Source organism: Malania oleifera, chromosome 9 (assembly GCF_029873635.1).
Source record: "Malania oleifera isolate guangnan ecotype guangnan chromosome 9, ASM2987363v1, whole genome shotgun sequence".
NCBI lineage: Eukaryota > Viridiplantae > Streptophyta > Magnoliopsida > Santalales > Ximeniaceae > Malania > Malania oleifera.
In genome coordinates this window covers 22,860,004-22,885,077 of record NC_080425.1, presented here as the reverse complement: position 1 = coordinate 22,885,077, position 25,074 = coordinate 22,860,004, and the positions used below count along the sequence as shown (strand labels likewise).

At 34.4% G+C, this 25,074-nt stretch overlaps 2 protein-coding genes across 2 annotated transcripts in view; both read left to right on the top strand.

Annotated features, from left to right (window-relative positions):
* The window catches only part of LOC131164450 (dynamin-related protein 3A), a 51,461-nt gene that overhangs the window by 23,219 nt on the left and 3,168 nt on the right, over positions 1–25,074 (top strand). Inside the window, exons 5-19 of the mRNA XM_058121638.1 lie at positions 1,027–1,095; positions 1,182–1,241; positions 1,653–1,766; positions 14,809–14,857; positions 14,983–15,092; positions 15,704–15,796; positions 15,935–16,027; positions 16,112–16,249; positions 22,138–22,251; positions 22,360–22,455; positions 22,595–22,637; positions 23,036–23,184; positions 23,279–23,425; positions 24,024–24,076; positions 24,252–24,351. Of these exons, the coding sequence (XP_057977621.1) occupies positions 1,027–1,095; positions 1,182–1,241; positions 1,653–1,766; positions 14,809–14,857; positions 14,983–15,092; positions 15,704–15,796; positions 15,935–16,027; positions 16,112–16,249; positions 22,138–22,251; positions 22,360–22,455; positions 22,595–22,637; positions 23,036–23,184; positions 23,279–23,425; positions 24,024–24,076; positions 24,252–24,351 (1,428 nt within the window). The remainder of the gene's footprint in view (positions 1–1,026; positions 1,096–1,181; positions 1,242–1,652; positions 1,767–14,808; positions 14,858–14,982; positions 15,093–15,703; positions 15,797–15,934; positions 16,028–16,111; positions 16,250–22,137; positions 22,252–22,359; positions 22,456–22,594; positions 22,638–23,035; positions 23,185–23,278; positions 23,426–24,023; positions 24,077–24,251; positions 24,352–25,074) is intronic.
* On the top strand, positions 19,333–20,285 carry LOC131164451 (uncharacterized). The gene is made up of 2 exons (XM_058121639.1): positions 19,333–19,820; positions 19,972–20,285. The coding sequence occupies exons 1-2, from the start codon at positions 19,685–19,687 to the stop codon at positions 20,202–20,204; spliced, it is 369 nt and encodes a 122-aa protein (XP_057977622.1). The 5' UTR covers positions 19,333–19,684; the 3' UTR covers positions 20,205–20,285.

Sequence of the window (25,074 nt, the reverse complement as noted above, 5' to 3'; positions counted from 1 at the left end):
GAAGAATGGATTGGCGCACAGATTGAAGTTTTCTCGTAGATTTTCTTCTTTCTTGCTGTTGGATGCAAAGGAATTTTACTGGCCACTGAACTGCATGAATCAATTCTGCTCTGAACATTGTGAATTTGAAAAGGGTACGCAAGGAACAATGAAATGAAGTGGGTTTTATTACTGTTAAGCTGCTGTCCAAATCCAAGGGGATTGTTTCCTTCGTCTGGAAGAAGTGTAGGAAAGAGGTGGTATTTTTCAGTCTGAATTCCTGAAGGTAAAGAAGCTGAAGGTTGGTGGAAGTTTTGGAAGGCTTTGTCTGTGCTTTCCACTGCTAGGGAAGTGGACAAAGAGAAATCTGGGAGGAGTCTGGTTCAACAAACATCAGCAGCTGTGTGGAATGAAGAGGGCAGTGTGTTTTCCAGAGATTATCTTATGCTATCGTTCTTTATCCATCTCCCTTGATAGGTTTTTAAGGGTTTCTGGCGATGGAACAACTGATCATGGTGGTTGGGACTTGGGATGGTGTTGCTATCTCTTCTAGTATCAGTGATAAAATAGGTTTAGATTCACATTGGATTGTACATGTGTTATGGGTTGCATGTGATAGTTAAGGAGGGGAGAAAAAAGAGGGAATGGGGGGAGAAAACAGGAGATATGGATTGTTAAGAAACTTTAGTTTTATAGAAACCCAAATGTTCCCTTTAAGTAGTATTGTTATCTATGTTTGTGGTTTTTTATAGGTGTAAAAAGAATATGGTATCAAACTCTGAAATAAAATATTATAGCTCCGAATAAATAGTTCTTACCTTCTATACATCCTGCTACTGTAATCCTGCACCATTGTGCATTGGGCTGACATTTTCTTATTTAGTTTATTTTTAGAATCCTTAATTTTTCAATCAGATGGTGCTTGCCATGAGGATATATTTTATTTGTTGTCCTACATGCATACCTTATGCTTAGCGGCAGCTCTTCTACTTCTTAAAGTTGTGGTTAGGATTCTGATCCAACTGTTTGATATTATTTTTGATACAGGATATTCTGCTCAACCGAAGTATTAAAGATGCACTTGTGGCAGAGGAGAAGTTTTTTCGCAGTCGTCCAGTATAATTATACTGCCTTTATATGTGTTTTTATTCCTCTGGATTTCATCTGCAAAACTTTTATCTCTTTTCTGTGTTGTTGAATAGGTATATAATGGTCTTACTGATCGTTGTGGCGTTCCTCAGTTGGCTAAAAGGCTGAACCAGGTAGGGCAATATTATTTCACAGAGCATGGTTTGCACTTTCAAAAATGCAGAAAAAAAAAAAAAAAAAAACCCTCCACATTCAGCTTATGCTTATTACGCTTCTTTTACGGCAAGTATTAGCTACTGTATCTGATACTTTCCTGCTCTCTTGCGTGGAGTAAATCCCCCATGACACATGCAAAGAAAAACCTAAAAAAATTGGGATAGAGAAAAAAAAAAACACATTAATTTCAAAATTGAAAAAAATAATTTTTTTTTTAATATAAATTGATTTTTTCTTTTGGATCTCATGAATTTTTTTAGGTAACATCTAGCATTTTTGTGGTAATCCCAGGTTCTCTTGACTGTTAAGATGACAATACTGTTGCACAAGTTTTATCTACAATGTATTTTTTGTTGCTTTATATGCAGATTCTGGTACAGCATATTAAGGCGGTACTTCCAGGATTAAAATCACGCATAAGCACTGATCTTGTTTCTGTTGCAAAGGAGTACGCCAGCTATGGAGAAATTGCTGAATCAAAGGCATGCTTTATTTTCTTATCAAGATATTCTCTATATTTTTCTTAAGATAACTGCAATGAATCGGTTTCTGTTTTTTTAAGTAGTCATTGTGACGTATTGCATTCTACTTTGAGCTACAGCCATATCCCTAATACCCTAAACCTGCCCCAACCAAGAAAGCCCCAATACGTCCAGTTCTCTCTCAATTACGAATAGTGTGCATTTTGGGAAAAAAATATTCTTCCTTTTTAGAAGATATATATTTTTAAAAATAAATTCATTCGACTAGAATAATGGAAAATTGCATTTCCAGAGAGTTTATATTAGGTAGGTCAAGGTTGGAACTTTAACTAAGTCCAATTCATAAATACTAAATAGAAAAGGAATATCTTAAAAAAATGTAGAACAAGTAGACTCATCTAACATGTTCTGAAACTATTATAAACTGTCCAATTTTATTTGGATAAACAATAATTTGGCTTGTAAAAGATCAGTGTTAAGAATTAAATCATTTGCTGGGAGTAGTTTCCAAACAACGAAGGCCAAACTTATTTGAGATTAGAATAAACTCACCAGTTGACCATTAAGCAATTAAAAATAGCAGCTTTAAAGATTTTGGTTGTATGAATATTTGGTGTATTAATTCATAAAGATATTGTATTCTATAACTATTGAAATTATCTTCTAGGTGATCTTTTACCACTTTAGAATGTAAATTAAATATTATTCAATATTTTGCAAATCTGTTGATTCATAAAGATATTGTGTTCTAGAACTGTTGAATTTTGCTCATTGGTCATCTTTTACCACTTTAGAATGTAAATGAAACATTATTCAATATTTTTTAAATCAAAAGCATGACTCACAAACACACTGCACAGATTTCATATTAGTCCTATAAAAATTTACATTATACAAAACATTTAATGTCATTTTAGGTCGGGTGATTGCGGTTCTAAATTTATCCATAGTTTGGCAAATGGTAAGCAGAGGAAGGTTATTTGGGAGTTGGAGGTCATGGAGGGAGGGGTTATTTTTGATCCTGCTGTGATAGCAAGTGTGTTGCGTATCTTTTTATTTTTCAAAATTTTTCAAAGGAGGATGAAAGCCAATGATTGAGGGTTTGGAGTGGAATTCCATATCTTTAGGTCAGTAGTGTTGATTGGAGAGAACTTATGAGGAAGTGAGGTTAGGTAGGTAGTGTTTAAGATGGATAGGAATAAGGCTCCAGGTCCAATTGGTTTTAATGACTTTTATTTTTCTGGATTGTTGGGATGTGTTAAGGTGGAATTAATGAAGATTTTGGAGGAGTTCTTCTTTAATGGAGAGAAAGAGCATTAATTTGACTTTCATCTCTCTAGTGCTTAAGAAGAGTATATCTTTCTTTTTGCTGATTTTTGGCATATTAGTTTGGCTACCAGCTTATCAGTGTTACAAGATTATTGTGAAGGTCTTTCGAATAGATAGAGTTTAATATAGGAAATAGGATTTCTTAGGCTCAGAGTGTGCTTTTTTTGGGGGGAGGGGGTAAGCAGAGTGTGTATGCTATTTTAGTAGCTGATGAGGTTTTGGAGGATGTGCAGAGGAGTAAGAGGAGGGGAGTTGTGTTTCATACAAAAATAGAGCCAAAGTTCAACTTTGTTTCCCAGGTTTCCGATGACCTGAAATCGCTAATTCTGATTTCCATAGACTTGCAAAAATGATGTAAGTCACAGATACCCTAAGACAATGCAACGGTATCAAAAGTGGAAGCGAGGCTGCGAAACACCTCAATTGGATTTTAAAAGGCTTATGGTTGAGACATGGATGTTCCTGATAGGGTTTTTCGAGAGGAAAGGTTTTGGGTATAGGTGGAGGACATGGGTGAGGGGTTGTTCCTCTATTGCTTTCTTTTGCATTGATATTAATGGGGAGTGTAAATAGTGATTTATGTCTTCGAGGGGTATTAGACAGGGAGATCTGTTCATCCTGTTTTTGTTTGTCTTGATAGTTGACTGGTTGAGTAGATTGATAGATAGTGAGATTGATATAGGATTTGTTTGAAAGGTCATGATGTCTTGTCTTTAGTTTGCCGATTGTACGACCTTCTTCTTAGGGGATCATAGAGAGGCTTATTTAACCATGTTACACATTCTTGAGTGTTTTTCAGGGTTAAAAGTAAATTTAGGGAAAATGTTTTAGCAATTCTTAATTTGAGATATGATAAATCTTTTGAGTTGGCTTCTTTAGTGGGTGTGCTAGATTGACCTTTGTACTCGAGAGGTTCCTTTTGGGTGGTAATCCTAGGTTTGTGGGTTTTTGGACTCTGGTGATAGAGAAGGTGGCTAAGAAGGTGTGATAAAATTAAGCATTTAGTGCTGATTATAGAATGCAATTCTGAATCCATGAACTGGGTTCTGAATATATCTGGAGTAGTCTGTAAATCTAAATTCCAAATTGTTTTAGTAGTTTGGTAACTAACCTCTGAATGTGTTTTTTCTGTTTAAGCCTTTTAAACAGTGAAGAGCAAAACTATTTGTTAAAGATTATGTCTCTCAAATATAAAATATATCAATATTAGTTGAAAAAATATTTTTCCTTTTCATTGGAGGCCCACATTAGGCCTGAGCTGCACAATGTGAGATAGCCCATCTCCTACCCTGTACTGTACTCCTCATCCTTGTACAAAACACTATTACTAGGATTGAGAAAAAACAAAATGGTCAACTGTAGGCTGTAGCAAAACATTTCACTGATTTTTTCTAAACAAAAAAGAAGAAGAAACAAAGGCACTTCACTAAAGGAAAAAGAAAGTGTGTTGAGTTAAAGAAGGATTCTAGTAGCGAAATACTCTTATACCAGAAATTGACTCCGGCTTGCTCCATAACAACCAGGTGGTGAAGTAGAGCAAAGGCTCTCGTCCCTCGATTGTTAAGCAGGATTCCTCAGGGTACTTCCTTCGATATTATAGTCCTTTACTCTCATAGGAGAGTCAAACCGGAATGCAGGATCTCTAGTCCGGAACTCAAACTCAGAACTCAAACTCGAACTTATTTAAGTCTTCCCTTACCCTTGATCAGGAATGGCGGGAAGAGGAAGTCCCTTAGTTTGCCTTTAAGTCTATGAAGGTATCCACTTGGGCTTCTATCAAGAGAAGCCCACGCTCAATTGAATGCAGCTGAAGTTATGTGCAATCATACAAGGCATCGGTACTCCCTTACTCTATTCCTTGACTAGAATAGCGGGACTCTAGTAAGGATAACAACATTATGCACCCAAAACTAACACGAACTCAAACTCAAACTCGGAACTCGAACTCAAAGTTCCCAAATTAACATAAGTAATCACAGATTTCTAGAGTATTCCTCTGAAACTGCATACCTCAAGACATTTTTGGCATATGTTAATATATATTGGGCATTCTAAAAAAAGGGCAGTCCGGTGCACAAAGCACCTGTGTATGTGGGGTCTGGGGAAGGGGCGGACCACAATGGGTCTATAGTATGCAGCCTTTCCTTGCATTTTTGCAAGAGGCTGTTTCCACGCCTTGAACCCGTGACCTCCAGGTCACACGGCGACAACCTTACTGTTGCGCCTAATATAATCTCGAAATGTCAACAAAAAAAATTTATAAAATCATGTTTATATAATTAAATGATTAAAATTTTATGAATTAACACATCTGGCGTCCATTAATCTACAACCTTTTCTTTTTTTTTATCAAAAAGTTGTGGATAAAGAATTTGAACTTGCCTATCAAATGATGGCAGCCAAGTGATTTGAGAGGTTTGAACTTTAAAAGCAAATGCCTAGATTTGTGAGATTTGAAGGACAGATACCAAGTGAGGATAGTTGAGAGATTGATTGAAGGATCTACAAGGAGGTTGCATGGTGGAGGTTGCTGACCTACACTGAAATCACCACTATGATGAAGAAGACAACTAGGATGGTGGTGGCTCTAGAGAGAATCTGACAGATGGCAGGATAGAGTGATTTGTGTTTTTAAGGGCTAAATTGCCAAATCTGCCCCCAAATTACATGCTGCCTGAATCTGCATTATGGGATTTGGTGGTTCAGTTAGAAGGCTACTAAGTGGACATTCATAGGTTAATTAAACTATAATAGTTCTCTTAATTTTGATCCATTAAGAATAAAACCTGTATTTAGAGGCTATTAAGTGCAAGCAAATGCCCCTTAAGTGTCTGGATGGGTGCTTTTTTTTCTTTAGTGCTCATGTCACTCTTATTTAGTTTTGTCTTTCTAATGTACTGCGTTATTTTTTGCCCATTTTTAAAATTCATGTTTGGTAACTATAACTATTGAGAGAATCATGTCTTGTCCTCGTTCAACAACAACAACAACAACAAAACCAAGCCTTAGTGTTACTAAGTGGGGTTGGCTATATGAATCCTTTTCCGCCAATTTATGTGATCATTGACCATTTCTTTTGATAGATTCAAGGATATTAAATCCTTACTTACTATCTCCTCCCAAGTTATTTTAGGTCTACCCCTACCCCTTCTACTACCCCCCACAGTAATTAAGTCACTCGTCCTCATAGGTGCATTGTAAGACCTACGTTGCAAGTGTTCATACCATGTGAGTCGTCCCTCCCTTATTTTATCTTCTATAGGAGTTATACCTAACTTACTACGAATATGTTCATTCCTTAATTTATCTTTCAATGTTATACCACTTATTCATCTTTCAATGTCTTGTCCTCGTTCGTTCGTAATTATTTCTTTTCTTATTGAATTTTTATTATCTTAAAACTATTGAGAAAATCATGGGTAACTTTCTTTGGTCTAGGCTTGGGGAGAAGAAGGATCATGGTTAGTTGGGAGGTGGTGTATAGGTCAAAAAAGAAAGAGGAGTTGGGTCTTTGGAAATTAGTGTCTAAAAGCATTGCCTTGACGTATAAATGGTTATGGAGGTCTTCTTTAGGGGAGAAATCACTTTGGCATAAAATAATGAAAAGTAAATCTAGCCTACAAGAAAATGGGTGGAATACTAATGTGGATTTTGGATCTTCTTTTGAGGGTCCTTTGGGATGTGCATCTCATCTTTATCCACTTTTTATTCCTAATACCAAATTTGGGGTGTATAATGGGCATCACTCTTGTTTTTTGGGTGACCCTTGGATCAGGGTTTTGGTTCTTTTTGTGTGCTTTCCTTTTTTGTACTGTCTTTTCACATTACATAATGGGGCTGTTTCTTCTGTTTTGCTCTCCAGCAGGGAGAATTTTTTGTTGGATTTCCGTTTTTGTAGATCTTTGAATTCATTGTTGACTTTGTTGGAGGGTGGTTATACTTCCGGTAAGGAGGATGTGAGGAAGTGGGTACTCGATTCTTTGGGAGAATTTTCTTGCAATTCTAGTTTTTGATCTGGGAGAACATGTCATTTTCTTTTTATTATTGTATTTGGAAGGACAAATTTCCCTAAAATTAAGACCTTTTATTTGGTTGGTTGTTCTTAATAGAGTCAACACTAATAATTTGTTGCAGAGTAGGAGGCCTTCTACGGCCTCATCTCTGATATGTATGCTTGTTACATTGATAGTTCTGAGGGCCTTTCATTCGTTTATGCATTGTTCTTCTCTTGGAGGATATGGAACAAACTTTTTGGTTTTATTGGGGAAAGCTGGGTTTGTCTTGAGTTGGTGGAGGATATGCTGGCGATTTGGTTTTTGGGTTTCTGAAAGAGCAAAACAGGTGAGCCCTATGGAGATGTGGGCTGGGTGCTGTGTTGTGGGATAATTGGATGAAAAGGAAAGTTCACATTTTTAAGGGTAAGAAAACTTCTTAGGCTTTGGTTTGGGATAGGATTCAATGTTTGGCTTCTTTATGGGCTGTTGTTGTTGGTTGTTTTCAGGGAATGTGTTTTGAAGATGTGCAATGTGATTGTTTTGCTGTCTTATATTAATTTAAAATTTTTTATTTTATTTTAATTTAGTTTTTCTGTTAATTTCAGGGGGATTCCTTACTCTCCTGTTTTGTCCACACTTTTTTCTATTAATATGCTTCGTCTTTTTTGATCAAAATAAATTAGTAAAACGTCATTTTAGCTAAAATTAATTCTCATATATTTGAAAATTTTACATGCGACCCACATGCTTTATAACTAATTGTAACTAACATACTAAAACTAATCTACTCCTAGTAATAGACATTCTACAAATCAAACGTAACCAAAATGTTAAATGTTTTGCAAAAAAAATACATCATTCTTCAAAATATTAAAATTCTTTACGCATGGCTATCAAGTACCAACCTATTAGAGCTTATACATGTATTTTAAAACACATTGTATTTACACATCTATTTACAGGGCTACTATATTTTTACATACTAGTTCATACTAACTAATAATGACTGTCACATATTATATTTTCATATTTGTAGCATAACTTTTTTATTTAAAATTTTAATTTTAAGAGTAATGTGATAAATAGTAAACATATTATAAATACAAGATTGAATAATTATAATTACAGCAAGATATTATCTTTTAGACAACTAGCACATATATATATATGTGTGCGTATATATATTAACATATATTAGGATACCGAATAGCCCACCATATTTAGTTATATTATTACATAATAGTTCACTAGTTGCTCTATTTTTTACCCTTTTTTTGCTAATGTTGATAAGGATTACATAATAGTTCAATAGTTTTAGATGAGTTCTCTCTCTCTTGAGAAGCTTTCTTTTCTTCTTATCTCACTCTCACTGTTCCCAATGGTGGCATTAGTTCTTCTTGGGGTTTTGTTAAGTCCGGATCAAAAGGAAATCCTTCGATGTGAGATTGGATAAAGGGGGGGAGGTTATCACTTTCTTTGTTCTTGTGCAAAATCGGCATCACAATAGGTGGGTTGCATGAACTATTGGATGGCTTTTCGTCACTTATTGGAAGGTTGGATAAGGGTTTTTGAAGCTTTTGGGTGGGTTAGGTGAACTATTGGATGGCGATTCGTGTGGTGAGGGTAGGAAGGTTTTTGGAATTAGGGCATGGATGGAGAGGTAAGAGGTTTTTCTTTCTTGTTAACAGTTGAAAGGTGGTGGTTGGCTTTGATTTGGAAAAGAATTTAGTGTGTCAGTCAGATTTTTTCATCCCTGGCATTGATGGTGAATGTGTCAAAAAAAGATTTGTGATAATTGCTTCCACTATTGGAGAGTCAGGTGGTTTCAGGAAGAATTGATGTTGCTGGAGGTTGTTCGAAGAGTGTGTTAGAGGCTAGAGTTTTAGCAGGTTCTTAGGTGTGGGAAAGGTGCAAGTAGTGAAGCCTTTGTTGCATGAAGCATTAATGATTAATTGAAGTTGCTAAGGGCAAGGATTCTGGTTAAGGAGTTTATTCTAGAGTTAATAGGGATAACATTTGCAAGGATATAAAGAGGTGGAGGTGGAGGAGGGGGTGGGGGGACTTATTTTATGTGCCGCCGCCTCCATTGGATGTATTGTAGGGAATTACTATTTTTAAATACAATAGTTCAGTTGAAGAGCAAAAGGTTGTGATGGCATGGTGTCCACCCTAGTTCAAGAGGTTTCTGGGAAAGACCTTCAAGTTTTGACTTTATTGGATAGTTTGGGCCTCCAATTGTCTCATTGTGGAGGAAATGAAGTTTGTCTTGATGGTGGTAAATCTAAGGTGAAGAAGGGTCAGAGTTAATTAGCTAATTTGAAGGGTTTGGTGAATTATGATGTGGAGATCTTAAAGAGGAGTTTTCTTGGTTCTTTAATTTCATTTTGTTTTTTACTCTTGTTTTTCTGTTTTCTTTTTGATGATTTCAAATCCTCATGCTGATCATTTATTCTCTCTTTCTTAATATATCTTCTATTACTTAAAGAAAGGACATCAAAATGTTTATTTATGCTGTATAAAATTTTTCCTTTAAAATTTTAATTTGGGAACAAGGTGATTTTTTTAGCAAATAAAATATCTAACATCGACATTAATTGTAAAAGAAAAAAAATTAAAATATGGTCTCTTTTCTTATAGTGCACTCTATTTGTTTATACTAGTTACATAATAGTTCAATAATAGCTCTATATTTTTGATAAGGACATTTAAAATCTTCTTCTATGCTATATTAAAATTTTCTTTTAAAATTTTAATTTGGGAGCGGTGTAAATTTATTAGTAAATAAAATAATCCCATGCCAATATTAATTGGAGGAGAAAAATTTTAAAATTTTATTTTACAATAAAATATATATATTTTTAAAAATTAGATAAACAAATGTTTAATATTTAAATGGTTTTAATTTTATAAATATTGAAATTAGGAATAGCTTCCCAAGAGGGGGGGTGAATTGGCTTTTAAAACTTTCTTTTAACTTCTTTTAAGAATCCTTAACTTCTTTAAACACTTAACCAATTCTTTAACTTGTTGGTTTAATTTCACCAATCACACGACAACTTAATTAAACAACCAATCAATTAAACAATATTTTCAAGCCAAATAATCAATTTATTTTCCAAGTATAAGTCAAACAACAAACAACCATACCAAGATATAAAGTATTCAACACTTTGGTAATATAACAATTCAAGATGGTTGTTTGTTTATATTTGCCAAATTTGAACCAAGCCCTATAATGAATGAAAATTTATACTTGCTGATGTAAAGCCCTGTATAGATGAATTAAATCACTCTTTCCAAATATTTAGAACTCAAATAAACTGTTGGTAAATTTATCTTTGAGATGTTAACCAAGTAACGTACTCCCGTAAGGTTTCCGCAAGATATGGTGTAACCAACGTACTCCCTTTCGGTTTCCGCAACCCAAATCAAAATTAAACCTTAAGTTTATTTGATTTCCAAATATATGTAGTTTATATGATTTTCAAATTTAAACCATCCACACAATTTAAATATGCTGAAAATAAAGAGTAAGGGAAAGAGAGAATGAGACGGAGATTTTTACGAGGTTCGGCTTATACCCAACTTACATCCTCGCCTTTGGCAAACCACCAAAGGATTCACTAGTTTAGTTCCGTTGACGGGTGGAACAATACCGATTACAACACTCCTTGGTTAAGGCTAGAGCCCGCCTTCTCCAAACGATATCACCTCGTTCGGTCACTCCTTACATAGGCTAGAGCCTGCCTCTCTAAGCAATATCCCCTTGCTTAGCCAACGATCCAAACAACCCTTGGAACGTCAAAGAACTATAAGAAACACAAGATAAGATTTGCATACAAGTAGACTCTCTCAAAAAGCAAATTAGTACAATTTCAGCACTATGTACTTTGAATGTAAAATACCAATATGAAATACAATGAAGCTCAAGTGTAGAATTCACCAATATCCTTCTTAGATAAGAATTAATAGTAGGAATCCAAAGGAGGAAGGATTGGCACTTCAGAATTCTCAGCAAAAGAATTTTTCAATGAGTGAGCAAGAGAGCTTTTGAAGAACAAGAATACTTTCAGCTTTACAAGCAGATTTTTCAATTCTTGGATATGTTTTGATTTGCAAAACCATGTATTTATCGGCTTTCAAACTTGTTTCCATGTTGCAAAAGTTTCTTTTAAGTGTTTCTCAAAATTTTAGAAAGTTTGGAGCTCAAACGGCTATATTTTAAAACATTAGAATTTAAAAAATTTTCCCGTTGAACAGAGTTCAGTTGACTGAAGTGTCGTGGTCAGTCAACTGAAGTTCCTTAAACCCCTTTAAAATAGAGCTGGATACAGGGTCAGTCATCTGAAGTAGGGTTCAGTTGACTGATGTCACAAGTTCAGTTGACTGAAGTCACAAGTTCAATCGACTGAACTCACTGCTGCAACTTTCTGCTTGTTCTGGAAATGCTTCAGTCAGCTGAACTTATTCTTCAGTCGACTGAAGTCACTTGTTCAGTCATCTGAAGTCCCTCCCGTGAACAGTGTTCAGCTGACTGACAGCAGTGACCCCGCTTCAGTGTTTTAGCCATAACTTTTTCTGTATAACTCCAAATTAGGTGTTCTTGGTGTCAAATGAAAACTAAGAGAAAATCCTACAACTTTTGTGTTCATCATTTTTTAAAATAATGAAGTTTTGATAGTGAAAAATACACCTGAATATGGCTGTATAAAAACTGACAGCAAACAGAAAAACCCTTTTTGGTGCTTTTTATTCCAAAAATGATTCTAACCTTTTTAAAATAATTTTTGACTTTATAAAATTATTTTACAGATATTTTAAAATGTATTTAGGTCTAAGAAGTTAACCTAAGAGCTTCAAAATATTGCAAACGATATTTTAACATTTAAAGTACTTACATGAAAACTTCTAAAACTTTTCTTATTCTTAAGTCTTCATGTTTTGTTTCTTCAAGCTTCCATCTTTTCTTCAAACTTTCATATTCTTTGAACTTTATCACTTTGCCTTCCTTTGGATCTTTTAGTATTCCTTCGCTTTCAACAACTCATTCATGTCTTCATATTCTTCAAGATTTAATATATCATCTTTAAATCCATGCTTGGACTCTTTTAAGCTTCAGTTGATCCTCTTGAGCACTTTGACCTTTGCTTTCTCATATATGAGCCCTGAAATATCATTACTCACACAAATATATTAAATTTCACTTGTTTGTTAGCATCAAAATAAGATAACAAGGTTTTAAGCCTTGTAAGGCCAACAAATATGATTTTAGTAATATGTTTTATAATTAGCATATTATAGTTTTTACAAGACTATCTAACATCAACACTGCTATAGAGTGGTTTTTGGTGTTGATGTCGTAACCATAATATCAAGATTCTTTGCATGCTTCTCCAACATGCATATGACATTTTGTAAGCAAATCTATAATTTTAGATTTGCATTTTTAATGCTTGAAACTTCTTTGGCATTTTATTTTATTCGTAAAAAAATCTTAATTATACAAGAAGATTGTTACCACTTTGGGTTTTTGAAAAGATTAAATAAACCTATTGATGTTTCTAATGGAAAATGTCATATTATTTTTGTATTGTTTTGTTGTAGTTTTATAGGCGTAAATAAAATTTTGTATTGTATTGTTGTAGTTTTATAGGAGTAAATAAAATATAAATTCCTATGATAACTTCAAACCTTTGGATTTAAACTTATAAGATTTTTTACTATAATAAATTAATATGATAATACTTTATCAATTTGTTTATTAAATAAAAATATATAACAAAATATCTAAATATCATGTTTGAAACTGTTTGCTTACCACTTTTTTTGAATTCTTGATGCACTCCAATTTGTCTTTCCCACTCTATCTTTTCATCTAGAAGGCCGAGGCTTCTTAAAAATTAAGGGCTTCTTTATTGTTGATGTTTTCTGTTTTTAAAAGTACGTTTGTTTATGTTGTCAATTTTATGTTCCTATTGATGGTTTCAGCTTTTTGCGAAAAAATTGAAAACCATAAAATTGTTGTTGCCAAAAAAATTAGTTATCTAGAAATAGTTTTTTTTATTATTTATTTATAAAATCATTCATTTTATAAATTTGAATTAAAATAAAAAATGAAATGATCATATGAATTTAAATATAATTAAAATAAAAATACACATAAATTTAAAAAAAATAAAAATAAAAAGTCAATTACAAAAATATTTTACTATTTTTTAATCATCATGTACAATAAGCTTGTCATTGTAATTTTTATTGTAGTATTTTTAATTTGTATTATTTGGCACTTTTATTATTCAATTATGTTTTTAAAAATACTATTTGATTTAATGAAGAAAATGAGCATTTTTTGAAATAAAATATTAATTTGTTTTAATTTTACAAATATTAACCAAATAGGTTATAGTTTTTAGTTTCTGTTTCTGGTTTTTTTTTTTCTCCAGTTTTTCGTTTCTGGTTTTCATTCTCGTAGTTTTTTACAATGAAACCAAATGTGCCCTGAGGCTTTCACTTGGTTGGTTGTGCTCAAAAACATTAATACTAGTAACTTGCTGCAAATTAGGTGACCTTGAAAGCTCTCTCCCCTTCTCCCGATGTATGTGTACTCTGTTAAAAAAATTTTGAAATGGCTTCTCATCTACTTTTGCACTGTGAATTTTCTTGGAGGATTTGGAATATGCTTTTTGGTAGTTTTGGAGAGAGCTGGGTACACCTTTCTTTGGTTGGTTAATTGTTAGCTATTTCTTTCATAGGCTTTGGTAGGTGGAAGGATAAGAAATTTTTATGGAAGTGTGGAATACTTGCAGTTTTATGAGGGTTACGATTGGAGCATAATGCAAGGATATTCAATGGGAAGAAATTAAATGGGCTTTGGTTTGGGACAAAATTCAGTATTTGGCCTCACTCTGGTGCAGTGCTTTGGAATTTTCAGAGGAATTAGTTTCCACGAGTTACATAGAGATTGGAGGAACTTATTGGCATGTTGATTTTTATTTTTTGGAATTTATTAGTTGTTTTTTACTGGATTGTTCCAGGCCTTTCTTCGGAGATATTCCATTCTTCCTCATGTAAATTCGCTTCCTATTAATGAAATCTTCTTTTTCTATCAAAAAAAAAAAAAAACACTAGGCACTGACAACCAAGCGCTTCTGTGTGTGTGCGTGTGTAAATGAACACCCATTGCACAATGTTCCTACATATATCATTGGTTTGAGGCCCATGTGACATTATTGAAAATGATCATTGCTGATGGATTGAAAACTTATCTCTAGTTTGGTAATCAAATTTCAGCTGTGGGTAGGCCCCCATCACTGCAATCAAAATTTTACGTGTATGTTTTTTTTTTTTAAATGCTTGAAATTACTCTTATGTTTGACTGAGTCGATCTACCCCATCTGACATCTGACGTGGTCTAAATTCAATATTATTCAGGCATGAGATGAACTTTAAATCCAAAGGTTAATAGCATTTTTTGTGGCTTTGTATGGGCCCTACAAAACAGTTGTCCCACTCCTTTTACATGAAATGTTGTGTGCATTGAGGTTACTGAATAGGTTTCTTTTCATTTATAAAGTTGGCAACTTCTCTTTAGTTGCACTTCATTGTGCTGCCTATTAAGTATTTTTGATTACATGCTGTTTATTTTTTATTTTTTTAATATAATTATTTCGTTTGTTCTGATTGCCCTTGTTTTGTTTTTCTAATTTTGTAAACAATAGCCGGCTCAAGGAACTCTTCTTCTGAACATTCTTTCGAAGTTCTCTGAAGGTAAAAAAATAAAATAAAATTTGCTGTCTATATAGTCTTCATAGTTCTCTTTTGAGGCCATATTTTGTATTTGTGCTGGAGTTTTGTTGCTGATATAATAATTTATAAATCTATGTTGGAAACAGCATTTTCTTCAATGTTAGAGGGGAAAAATGAAGAAATGTCAACATCTGAGCTTTCTGGTGGAGCAAGAATTCACTATATTTTTCAATCAATCTTTGTGAAGAGCTTGGAGGTGCGTATTCCTATTGTTAGACTAAATTCCTCAGGAAATGTTGTTTGTGTTGACATTTTAGTTCAGCATTAGAAGTTGGATAATGGTGTTTTTTCTTTTTCTTTTTTCCTTCCTCTGATGCAGTGCATTGCATGAACAACTAAAATATCAATGTTTGATGCTGTTTTCTAGGCTTTTGTTACTCCCATTCTTAAAGCACTTGCTTTCTTGGATGCTTGATTTTCTTCTCGTCACGTTTGTGCAGCTTGTCCCATTTATGTCTACAACAAGACAAACAAGCAGCCTTAAATCTCACTAAGTGGGGTCAGCTATATAAATCCTTTTCCTCCAAGTAACACGATTGAGGGAATTTTCCTCAGCTAGCTGAAGAGCTATTAAAGCCTTCCTCACTATCTCACACCATGTTTTTTTACGTCTACCACTACCCCTTCTAATACCAGTAACAATAACTAGCTCACTCCTCATTAGTGTACTACTTTGTTTGTGCTTCAAAGGCACACAGCATCTATGTGGCCTCTCCCTATCTTATCGTCTATCGGTACTAGGCCTAACTTATTGTGACTATGTCCCATTTTTGTCTGAAGTCTGATAAGATTGACTCTCTTGCATAGGAAGTGGATCCATGTGAAGACTTAACTGATGAAGACATCCGAACTGCCATTCAGAACGCAACTGGTCCTAAATCTGCATTATTTGTACCTGAAGTAGGTTATCTTTTATTTTAAGTTTTTTAAGTTCATACTTTACTTTCTGTTTTTGCATTGTTTTCAAATTTGAAAATATATATAGTCATTTCTTTATTTAAAGATCTTTCTTTTTTTTTGAAATTTCAAAATAATTAGGTGCCATTTGAAGTTCTTATTCGAAGACAAATAGCTCGTTTGTTAGATCCAAGCCTTCAATGTGCTAGGTTCATATATGATGAATTAATAAAGGTTTGGAGAACTCTTTCTGGGCTTCTTTCTGATCATAAAGTACCTTTATTCATATGTCTGGAACACAAGTAATTTTCACTGCAGATAAGCCATCGCTGCATGGTAAGCGAACTGCAACGGTTTCCTGTTTTGAGAAAGCGCATGGACGAAGTCACAGGAAATTTTTTGCGAGAAGGCCTTGAACCATCAGAAACGATGATTGGGCACATTATTGAAATGGAGGTAATCCATAATCAAGATATTTTCAGTCAGTTGATTAAATATTTTTTGTGCTTCCATTGATGAAATGTTGTTTGATTTTTCATGTGACGATGAAACCTGGGTTTTGTCTTGGGGTTGAATCAACAGACCCTCTTAATCAGAATATACATATATATATTTTGTTGTTTTTGAAATTTGAATGCAGAAAATGTGAATCAGTTGAAAACTTATTTTCCCTTTTATTTTTGTTCAGTGTCATGGCAACACGATTATTGCTTAGCTGGTGAAAACACAACTATTTTATTTAATGCTTGAAAGAAAAAAAAAATTATGATGGGCCTTGGGTGGTTGACTTTGCAAGATTTTAGGCTGTAGATATGAATATTAATCCTTGGACTTGCATATAAAAAATTAAAGTGTTGCAAGAATGGGTTAAGCCTTCAATTAGTAGTTGGTGTCTTAGGCTCTTAGGCAAGAGAACACTACTATGAATTATTGTGCTTTAGTTTGTATAATGCATCTCTTTATTTATTGCATGGAAATTTAATTTTATTCTTAATTCTAGTTACGTATTTTTGACCTTCCTCTTTATTTCTTAGAATCCTCAATTATTTCAGTGCTCATAAATTCACCGTGACAATATGACACAACAAAGCCTCTTTGCTCATCAATTTACTGTAGTAATATGACAAAATCAGGACTCTTTTTCGGTTTCTATGAATGAACTTTTAAGTTGCCTAGTTTTCATGGCAATCATTCTGCACATATCTGTTGTATTTAACATTTTAACAAGCTTTTATTCATTTATTTCTGAAACAGTTTGTACTCTACATTAGTTTGCTTCTGAGACACATCTGTTGTATTTAACATTTTAACGTGCTTAGTATTTGTAAGCAAATGGAATCTATCCACTATGGATAGCCCCAATATATTTAGCAGGACACACCAGTTAGGAGTATGTACCATGTCTAACATGTGCTGGACAAGGAGAATCTTCTTGTCCAGATCAAAAGGAAATTTTGAAGAGTTGGGGAGGCAGGTTGTCTGTTTGGAAGAAAAATTTAAGTTTAGGAATTGATGGATTAGATTACTTTTTTTGTGGCACGTTGGATATGGAATTGTTTGCCTCTGCCTTTCTTGAGATTGAACCACTTTATTTGTTATAGGAAGTTTGGCAGGGTCCAGTTCAGGGTTGCGATAAAGGCAAATTGATATGGCAAGTTTTTTGGAGTCGTGGTTATGATTGTTGGGTGAGGGGTATGCTATTTTCATTCTTGGGGGTTGGGATGGGATGGAGAAGATGCATGGTGCTAGACGGGCGCTGTGTTTCTAGAATAAATCTTCACCTACAAAATCGTTGTCTTGGTTTGTGGAACTGAAAGGAGGAGCTTTTAGGTAGCCACAGCCAACTGTCCACGAGGATGTGCTCCAGTGCAACAAATGTGGAGGGTCATGGTTGCTGTGTGGTGGAATGGTGGTGAGGGCATGCAAGTCTCAGGCAGCTGGGATTTCTGTGATGAAGATGGTGTACAAGAGCCCAAGATTGGTGCAGGCTTGGAATGCGTTGGGCGTGAAATTATTTAATCACTCTGCACCTGGGCCAAATTTTTAGTACTACAGATTTCGATCCTTTTGAGGGTGTGGGTAAGGCCATGATTAAGGCTCAGCTTGCAAATGTTATTAGTAGTGCGATCCATTCAAAACCCATTCAAAGCTTATTCTGAGGTCAATGTTAGGGATTTAAAGCTAAAGGACCATTCCAAGGTAGATGATGCTTCGCCAAAGAGGAAGGGGACTTTCTATTTTTTTGATAAAGAAGAGGAAGGGGACTTCAGAAGAGGAATTGTAACAGGGAAAGTAGAAAGAGACTTGGGCAATATCCCTTGGGTTGGATTCAGTAATGGCTTATGGGCAAAGGTGTTTGAAGGGAATGGGTGTAGGAGTTTTGGCATCAGGCTCAGCGTGCATGTGAAGAAGGAGAAGGCTTGAGGCTTGTCGAAGGCCTTATCTGGCAGGAGATAATATTTTGAATGATCATGTAACTTTTGGCAAGTGTTCTGGATGAAGGGGGAAGAGAGATTGACGGTTCAGATTGTGCAGAAGTTTGAGAAAGGCAAGGGAGACAGAGGCTATTATGGATGTTGATCAGGGATGTTGTCAAGCTAGCAAGGGTTTTAATAATGAAAAGGTGGGGTCAGATGGGGCAGCGAAACTCTGGGTGGGGGAAAACAGCAATGTCAAATATTTATTCTCGTTTGACACTGCAGCAGAAGGGCATGGAAAGGAGTGCCTCTGCTGATGAGAGTTCAGAAGCGGGCACGGCCATGAACGTCCACGAAATTGTTGAAATTTCTGTCAAAATTTCCACTTTCCATAGCCCTTGAAAATGAAACGGCAGTTGATTTTCAACCTACATAATTTACGTTGAAAATTCAAAGAATTATCCAAGATTTATCGAAATCTTGAAATTTTAGCGAAACTTATTGAGATTTCAGCTGTAGAATGAAATTTCCTTGGAATTTCAAATGTGCGATTTGGATGCAAAGTGAAATTTCTCTCATCATTTATCCTATTTTTATAGAAAGAAAAATTAGTACAAGGGCTTTTGAAATTATTTGAAAAATTAAAATTAACAACATTTTATTTAACCATTCATGTCTAATTTTTATAATAGATAATATTTAGTTAATTTATGAATTTTATTTATATTAACCGAACATGTTTATTACAAATTATATTACAAATATGTTTAAGACATATATTATACAACATAGACGTATTTAATTTATAATATATTAGTCTTAGTATAATAGATAATATTTAGTTAATTTATGAATTTCATTTATATTAACCGAACATGTTTATTACAAATTATGTTACAAATATGTTTAAGACATATATTATACAACATAGACGTATTTAATTTATAATATATTAGTCTTAAAACTTATATTTTATGTCTACTAACCATTTATAAAGTTTCATTAAACCATTCCTAGGTTTTCTAATAATTTACCCCATTTTTTCAAATTTGAAATAGTAATTTCTGTACTTTTGGAGCTTTGAAATTTTATTTGAAATTGAAATTTAAGACATTGGAGGCAGGTAAGTTGTTGAAAAGAGATTGATGTCAATTTTTATTGTGAGCAGCATTCGAATAGGTTGAGCTGTCAAAATTTGATTCAGTAAAGAAGATTGGTGAGGAAAATTCTATTAAGAAATTGAAGAAACGGGGCAATGCATCTGATCATGGCAATGTGTTGGATAGTGGTTTTTTGGTGATGGAGGTCTACTTTAAGATGAAGTTTGTGATTGATGTGGGTATGTATCAAATTCCTTATTTCCTCTGAGTTATTGGGTAATATTTCTTATGTGCCTTAATGTCCGTTGGATAGTTTAGAGGGTGCTTCTTGGTTTGTGGACGATGGAACAGGTCAGGAAGAGTCAGGAAGACGGATGAATAAGCAAACTGAGGCTGATATTTTTCCCAACCCGGGTTCCCATGTGGGAGAATCTAATGAGAAGGATTTAGAGGCTCGAAAGCTGTTGGAAAAGAATTGGTTTGTGGTTGTTCCACCCGGCAGGCAAAGAAGTATGTTCTTATGGCTGCAAATGTAATGCAAAAAAAGGACAGAGAATTAGCAAATTTGCAGTACTCTATTATTATGATGGCATGAGGTTGAAAAAGGTATTATTTAGGAGAAGATTGTTTGCACTTACTTGGTTTTTTGGGCTTTGAACAGGTGCTGATTTCCCTTTGAACGAACTAGCATTGGGCACTTTGCTGATTTGGCGTTGGCATTTATCCTATTTTGACCCATTTGCTCCTAAAACAAAGCACAAACTACTCTTCCTTGTGTTCTTCTCCATGCAGAAGAACATGCACAGCCAGACAACACAAAGTCCTCATGCACAGTTGCACAACTCCTCGATCACTCTACTGGTGAGATCAGCGATGGCTAGGAACTTGCTGTGAAATACATATCGAACTCGGATGCTAGCAGCTGATGCTGGGTCCAAAGTTATTTGTTGATGCTGATAGTGTCTACCAGAAAATCGCAGGACATCTGACTTGGAGGTGTAAATTTGAGCTCCATTCAGTGAAATCCTTCTTACCATCTCTGTGGGATTTCTATCTTGTATTGAAGAGATCCAAATGGATATATATATATATACATATATCATAAGCATTTTTTTTTTGTTTCATTTTGAAAAAAAAAAGAATGTATGCATGTATGTAGCATTTGTATTAAAGGAAAATATTATTTATTATGGTAGATGTTATGTTCTTATTTATTGTTAATTTGTGACTCTTGTTATTTTATATCTATTTATTTATTATTAAATATATAATATTTTTAGTTTTCATAGCATTTGTATTAAAGAATGTTTTAACATAATGATATTTTTATGTCTTATAGTTAAGACAATATTTTTGCTATAATAAAAAACTATGATTTTTGAACATGCTTGTTATTTTTAACGAACAGTTTTTCCCTTGAAAGCTATTATGGTTAAAATAAAAAAAAAATACACATATTCAAAAGTTAGTTATCAAACAACCAAAATAATTCAACATCCAGATTCAAAGACTGGTTCTAATTATATTCAGAACTTGGTTCAAAGATTCAGAACTGCATTCAGTACAAAGTGCTTAATGCTTAATTTTGTCAAACATCCCCTTAGTTATCTCGGTTAGGCTTTTTCCTATTTTTTCATGGTTTTTTTTTTTTTGGTTTCTTTTTTTTTACTTGCTGAGGATTTATTGTCCCAGTTTATTATGTTCTTTTTTTCTTTTTTATAATGATTTTTTTTTTGGGTTCAAAAATAGTCATCAGAGTCTATCGAAGTAATGAAATGGTTGACAAATCATAAAAAATGTGATTCAAAGATTGAAGATTTTCAAAATTTCTTCAAAAGCTTCTTGACGGGGCTTGCATAGGAAGACAAAGCTTGTCTATGGAAAAAATTTTTGGGATGTGTATTTGATTAAACTTGATCAACATTCGTCAATTCTCAATTACATGAATGCAATTTTAACCTTTGATGGTTGATTTTGTTCTTGTTAGTATAATTACTAAATTATTTTCTTATTGGGTTGATATTTTATATTTATTTTTTTCTATGTTTGAAATATTAAGCTTCAGGTCTGACTTATTACTGGACTTCGGTCAGGCCTAGCTCCGGCCAGCCAAATATATGTTGTATACCATGACTGGTCTTAATCATACAAGATTGTTGAGTGAGTGAGCAGTTATAGTCAGGGGTTGAGAGCAGTAGTTTCTGAAGCATTCTAGGTCCATAGTGCATAGAGTTTATCGATGTATTTATTTGTATATGGATTTGTTGACATATTTTTGTTGCCATATTAATATTATGAAGCTTAAATATTAACAAGACATTACTATGTTCTTGTGGTGGTTAGGTTTTAATTTCAATGAGCCTTGGGTTAAAGTTAAGATCTACAAGCTAATGCAATACAAGAATTTTCAAGAAATGCAGATCATGTGCTCCATTCATGTCAAACTCATGGTTTCTCAAGTTAAATCTGCTAGTAGAATTCTGTTCTTTGTCCTGCAATACTTTCTTTTTTTTGGGTGCTAAATTTGCATCATCTAAATTTGTGATGAAGACATTTTTATCTTTTCATTTCCCATCAATGTTTCTCGTAAGTTGTTTTTTATTTTTATTTTTTTCTTGTGTTTGCTACCATTAGTGGTTTTATTGGCACGGCCGCCATGATTTTGCTGTGAGGTTATGATATTGCCTTGCATTCCAGAGTATATTCCCTTGCTTTCCTTAGTCTTCCAATCAATTGTATTTTTGTTGTGGCAGATTTACTTGTTGGTTTCAAATTATGTTGATTCTCAACATTGATTTTCGGCTATTTACGTAATTCCATTTTGTAGATGGACTACATAAATACTTCTCACCCAAATTTTATTGGTGGGAGCAAAGCTGTGGAGGTTGCACTGCAGCAGATCAAGTCATCCAGACTGCCGGTACCCCTTGCTAGGCAGAAGGTATATACAGTCTCTGTTGCTGCATGTTGTAATCCAGTGTGGTTTCTATCTATATTGCTATAGTTGGTTTATTAATCTCCTTTTTTTCCTCCTTAACATGCCAATTAGGATGGTGTAGATGCTGATAAGGCATTAGCATCTGAAAGAACTCTTAAATCTCGAGCTATTCTTGCCAGACAAGTAAATGGCATTGTTGCTGAGCAGGTGGCCACTTCATATATTTTCAAATTTTACCCTTTTTCCCTCATCAAGCAAATATAGACTGAAAATTTGCAGTCATTTATCACAATTTAATCCATCTGACTGCCTACTCTTTCTCTTTGTCCATGTGTGGAACTCATAGGGTATTCGACCTGTGGCAGATGCTGAAAAAGTTAATTCTTCTGGTAATGTGCGGCCTGAAGAACACTATTCTGTATATGTCAAATATAGTTCTAATTGAGGTTGAATTTGCCTTTTTTTTGGGGAATGCAGACCATTTTTGGAACATGATGTTAAATGCAGTTAAATACCAAAGTTTCCATTTTGGGAGCTTGGAGTTTGGACCTTGGATCTTAATTTGTGGGATTCGGATAAAAATGCAATGTAAAATTGTTTTGAGTTTTGTTGGAATCCATACAAATCCAAATCTAATCCTTGAAATCCATAGTTCCACACTCCCAAGCACACCCTATAACAAATTGTTTTTTGGCGCAAGTCTCTTGACAGCACCTTTCTTTTAGCCTGACGAGCAGCATTAGAAATATTAAATATTCTAATTTGGCTACAGTTGATGGTTAATTAGGAAGCATAACCAGTTCAAGTTGGGGAATTTCATCCATTTTTGGTGGGACAGATAACCGTAGCTCCATTAAAGAGAGCTCAACAAGCAAGCCATATGGGGAAACTGTTCACACTACTGAGCATGCCTTTGCTATGATCCATTTGAGGGAGGTATGTGCGTAAAGTCTTCAGTGTAGACTACAGCTCTGTATCCACCCATTTTGCTTATGTTGTAGTGACATTCTTTTGTTTGCACATATTTAAGCCACCAACCGTCTTGAGGTCCACAGAAACCCATTCGGAGCAGGAGACCATTGAAATTGCAGTCACGAAGCTTCTGTTGAGGTCATATTATGACATTGTTAGGAAGAATATTGAGGACTCTGTACCTAAAGCAATTATGCACTTTCTGGTAATTGTTTTTGTCTTTGGACTTGTGTTCTACTTTTTATTTAGATTGTTTGTTTTGCTTTTTATTTTTCCTTTTTTAAATAAAGTACTGTTGGAGCCAGCATTAGTGTTTAAATAGTAACTTTTGGTTCCAGTATGAAAATGAATATTGTTATATTTTATTAGTCACACACCAGATTTGAAGCTTTAAACATTGCACAAGAAGTAATGTCTAACGAATGATCAATTAATTACCTATTTAGATACAGGGACATGTGCAGCCTGTTGGGTGGGTTTATGATGCAAGAGGCTTGAAACTGCTGGTCAATAAGATTTAAATTGAACCTACCTAACAGCTTTGAGATACTAGATTTATTAATTGTAACCTGCATGTGTTGGGACTTGCGCATTTGTGCTCACACAAATTAGGAAAAAAGTGGAAAGCTGAACCTGGAAAAACCATTTTGATTTTGACCTGCCTTGTATTCACTCATTCATTAGCGTGTATCTTGATGGTATGAGATATGTTGGTGCTATTTCTTTATTATTGCTGTTCTGTCCTCAACTTCCTTCTTGTTCAAGGTTTTCCATAAATATTGATAGGCTTTCTTAATTTCTAGGTAAACCACACGAAACGTGAGCTACACAATGTCTTCATTAAAAAGCTTTACAGGTAAAGAAAGTGTAATATCTAATGCTTACTCATTTTAGTTTAAGTTTGGCATTTTGCATTCTCTTTTTGTGCATATGTTTGACTGTTGAGCTACTGTTTTCAACCAGACATGTTTCTCAAAACATTTTCTTGTGTGGATTGTGATCCTATGTATCTGTTTTGTGATTCAAAACAGAGACAACCTGTTTGAGGAGATGTTGCAGGAACCAGAGGAGGTGGCTATGAAGAGAAAACGCATCATTGAAAAACTTAAAGTTCTTCAACAGGCTGTTCGGGTAGGTTCCTGATTCCCTACATCTATGTCTGGTGGAGGATATAGGAATTCTGAGTATTCTTAATTCTAATCAAATTTCGCAGGTTCTATTGTCTTTGCTTAATGCTTTTTGTTTGACCTCATTCTTGTTTAATGCATACTTTGGTGACACACACACACACACACACACACGTTGCTAGCATATTGGTGGAGTCTATTGACCAAAATATCCATGCTGCTTTCTTTTCTTTTCGAAATGTACAACTTGCATTGTTGCTTGTGGATATGGGATTTTGATTTATTCAATCGGCAAGTCGAATGTGCAATTTGCATTGTTGCTTGCGGATGCGAGCAAGTGATCCTGGGCTTTTTAAATGAGCAAACAATAGAGATTCATTTGGCTTTGCTTTGTGCTTTCTATTTTAACTTATTTTGATTTGATGAGCAAGTGAACGTTGGGTTCTTAATGAGGAAGTGAACCTCGGCTTTTCATATGAGCAAACATTCCTAGAAAGCCTTAAGTCCCACTAAATGGGGGTGGCTACATGAATCCTTTTCACAAATTCACCCAATTGAGGGCATATTCCTCTATTACTTAAGAACTATTAAGTCCTTCCTCACTATCTCATTTCAAGTTATTGTAGGTCTATCCCTGTCCCTCTTAATATTAGGTGCAATAAATAACTCACTCTTCCTCACAAGTGTAGTGCTTGGCTTGTGTTTCAAATGCCCAAACCATTTAATC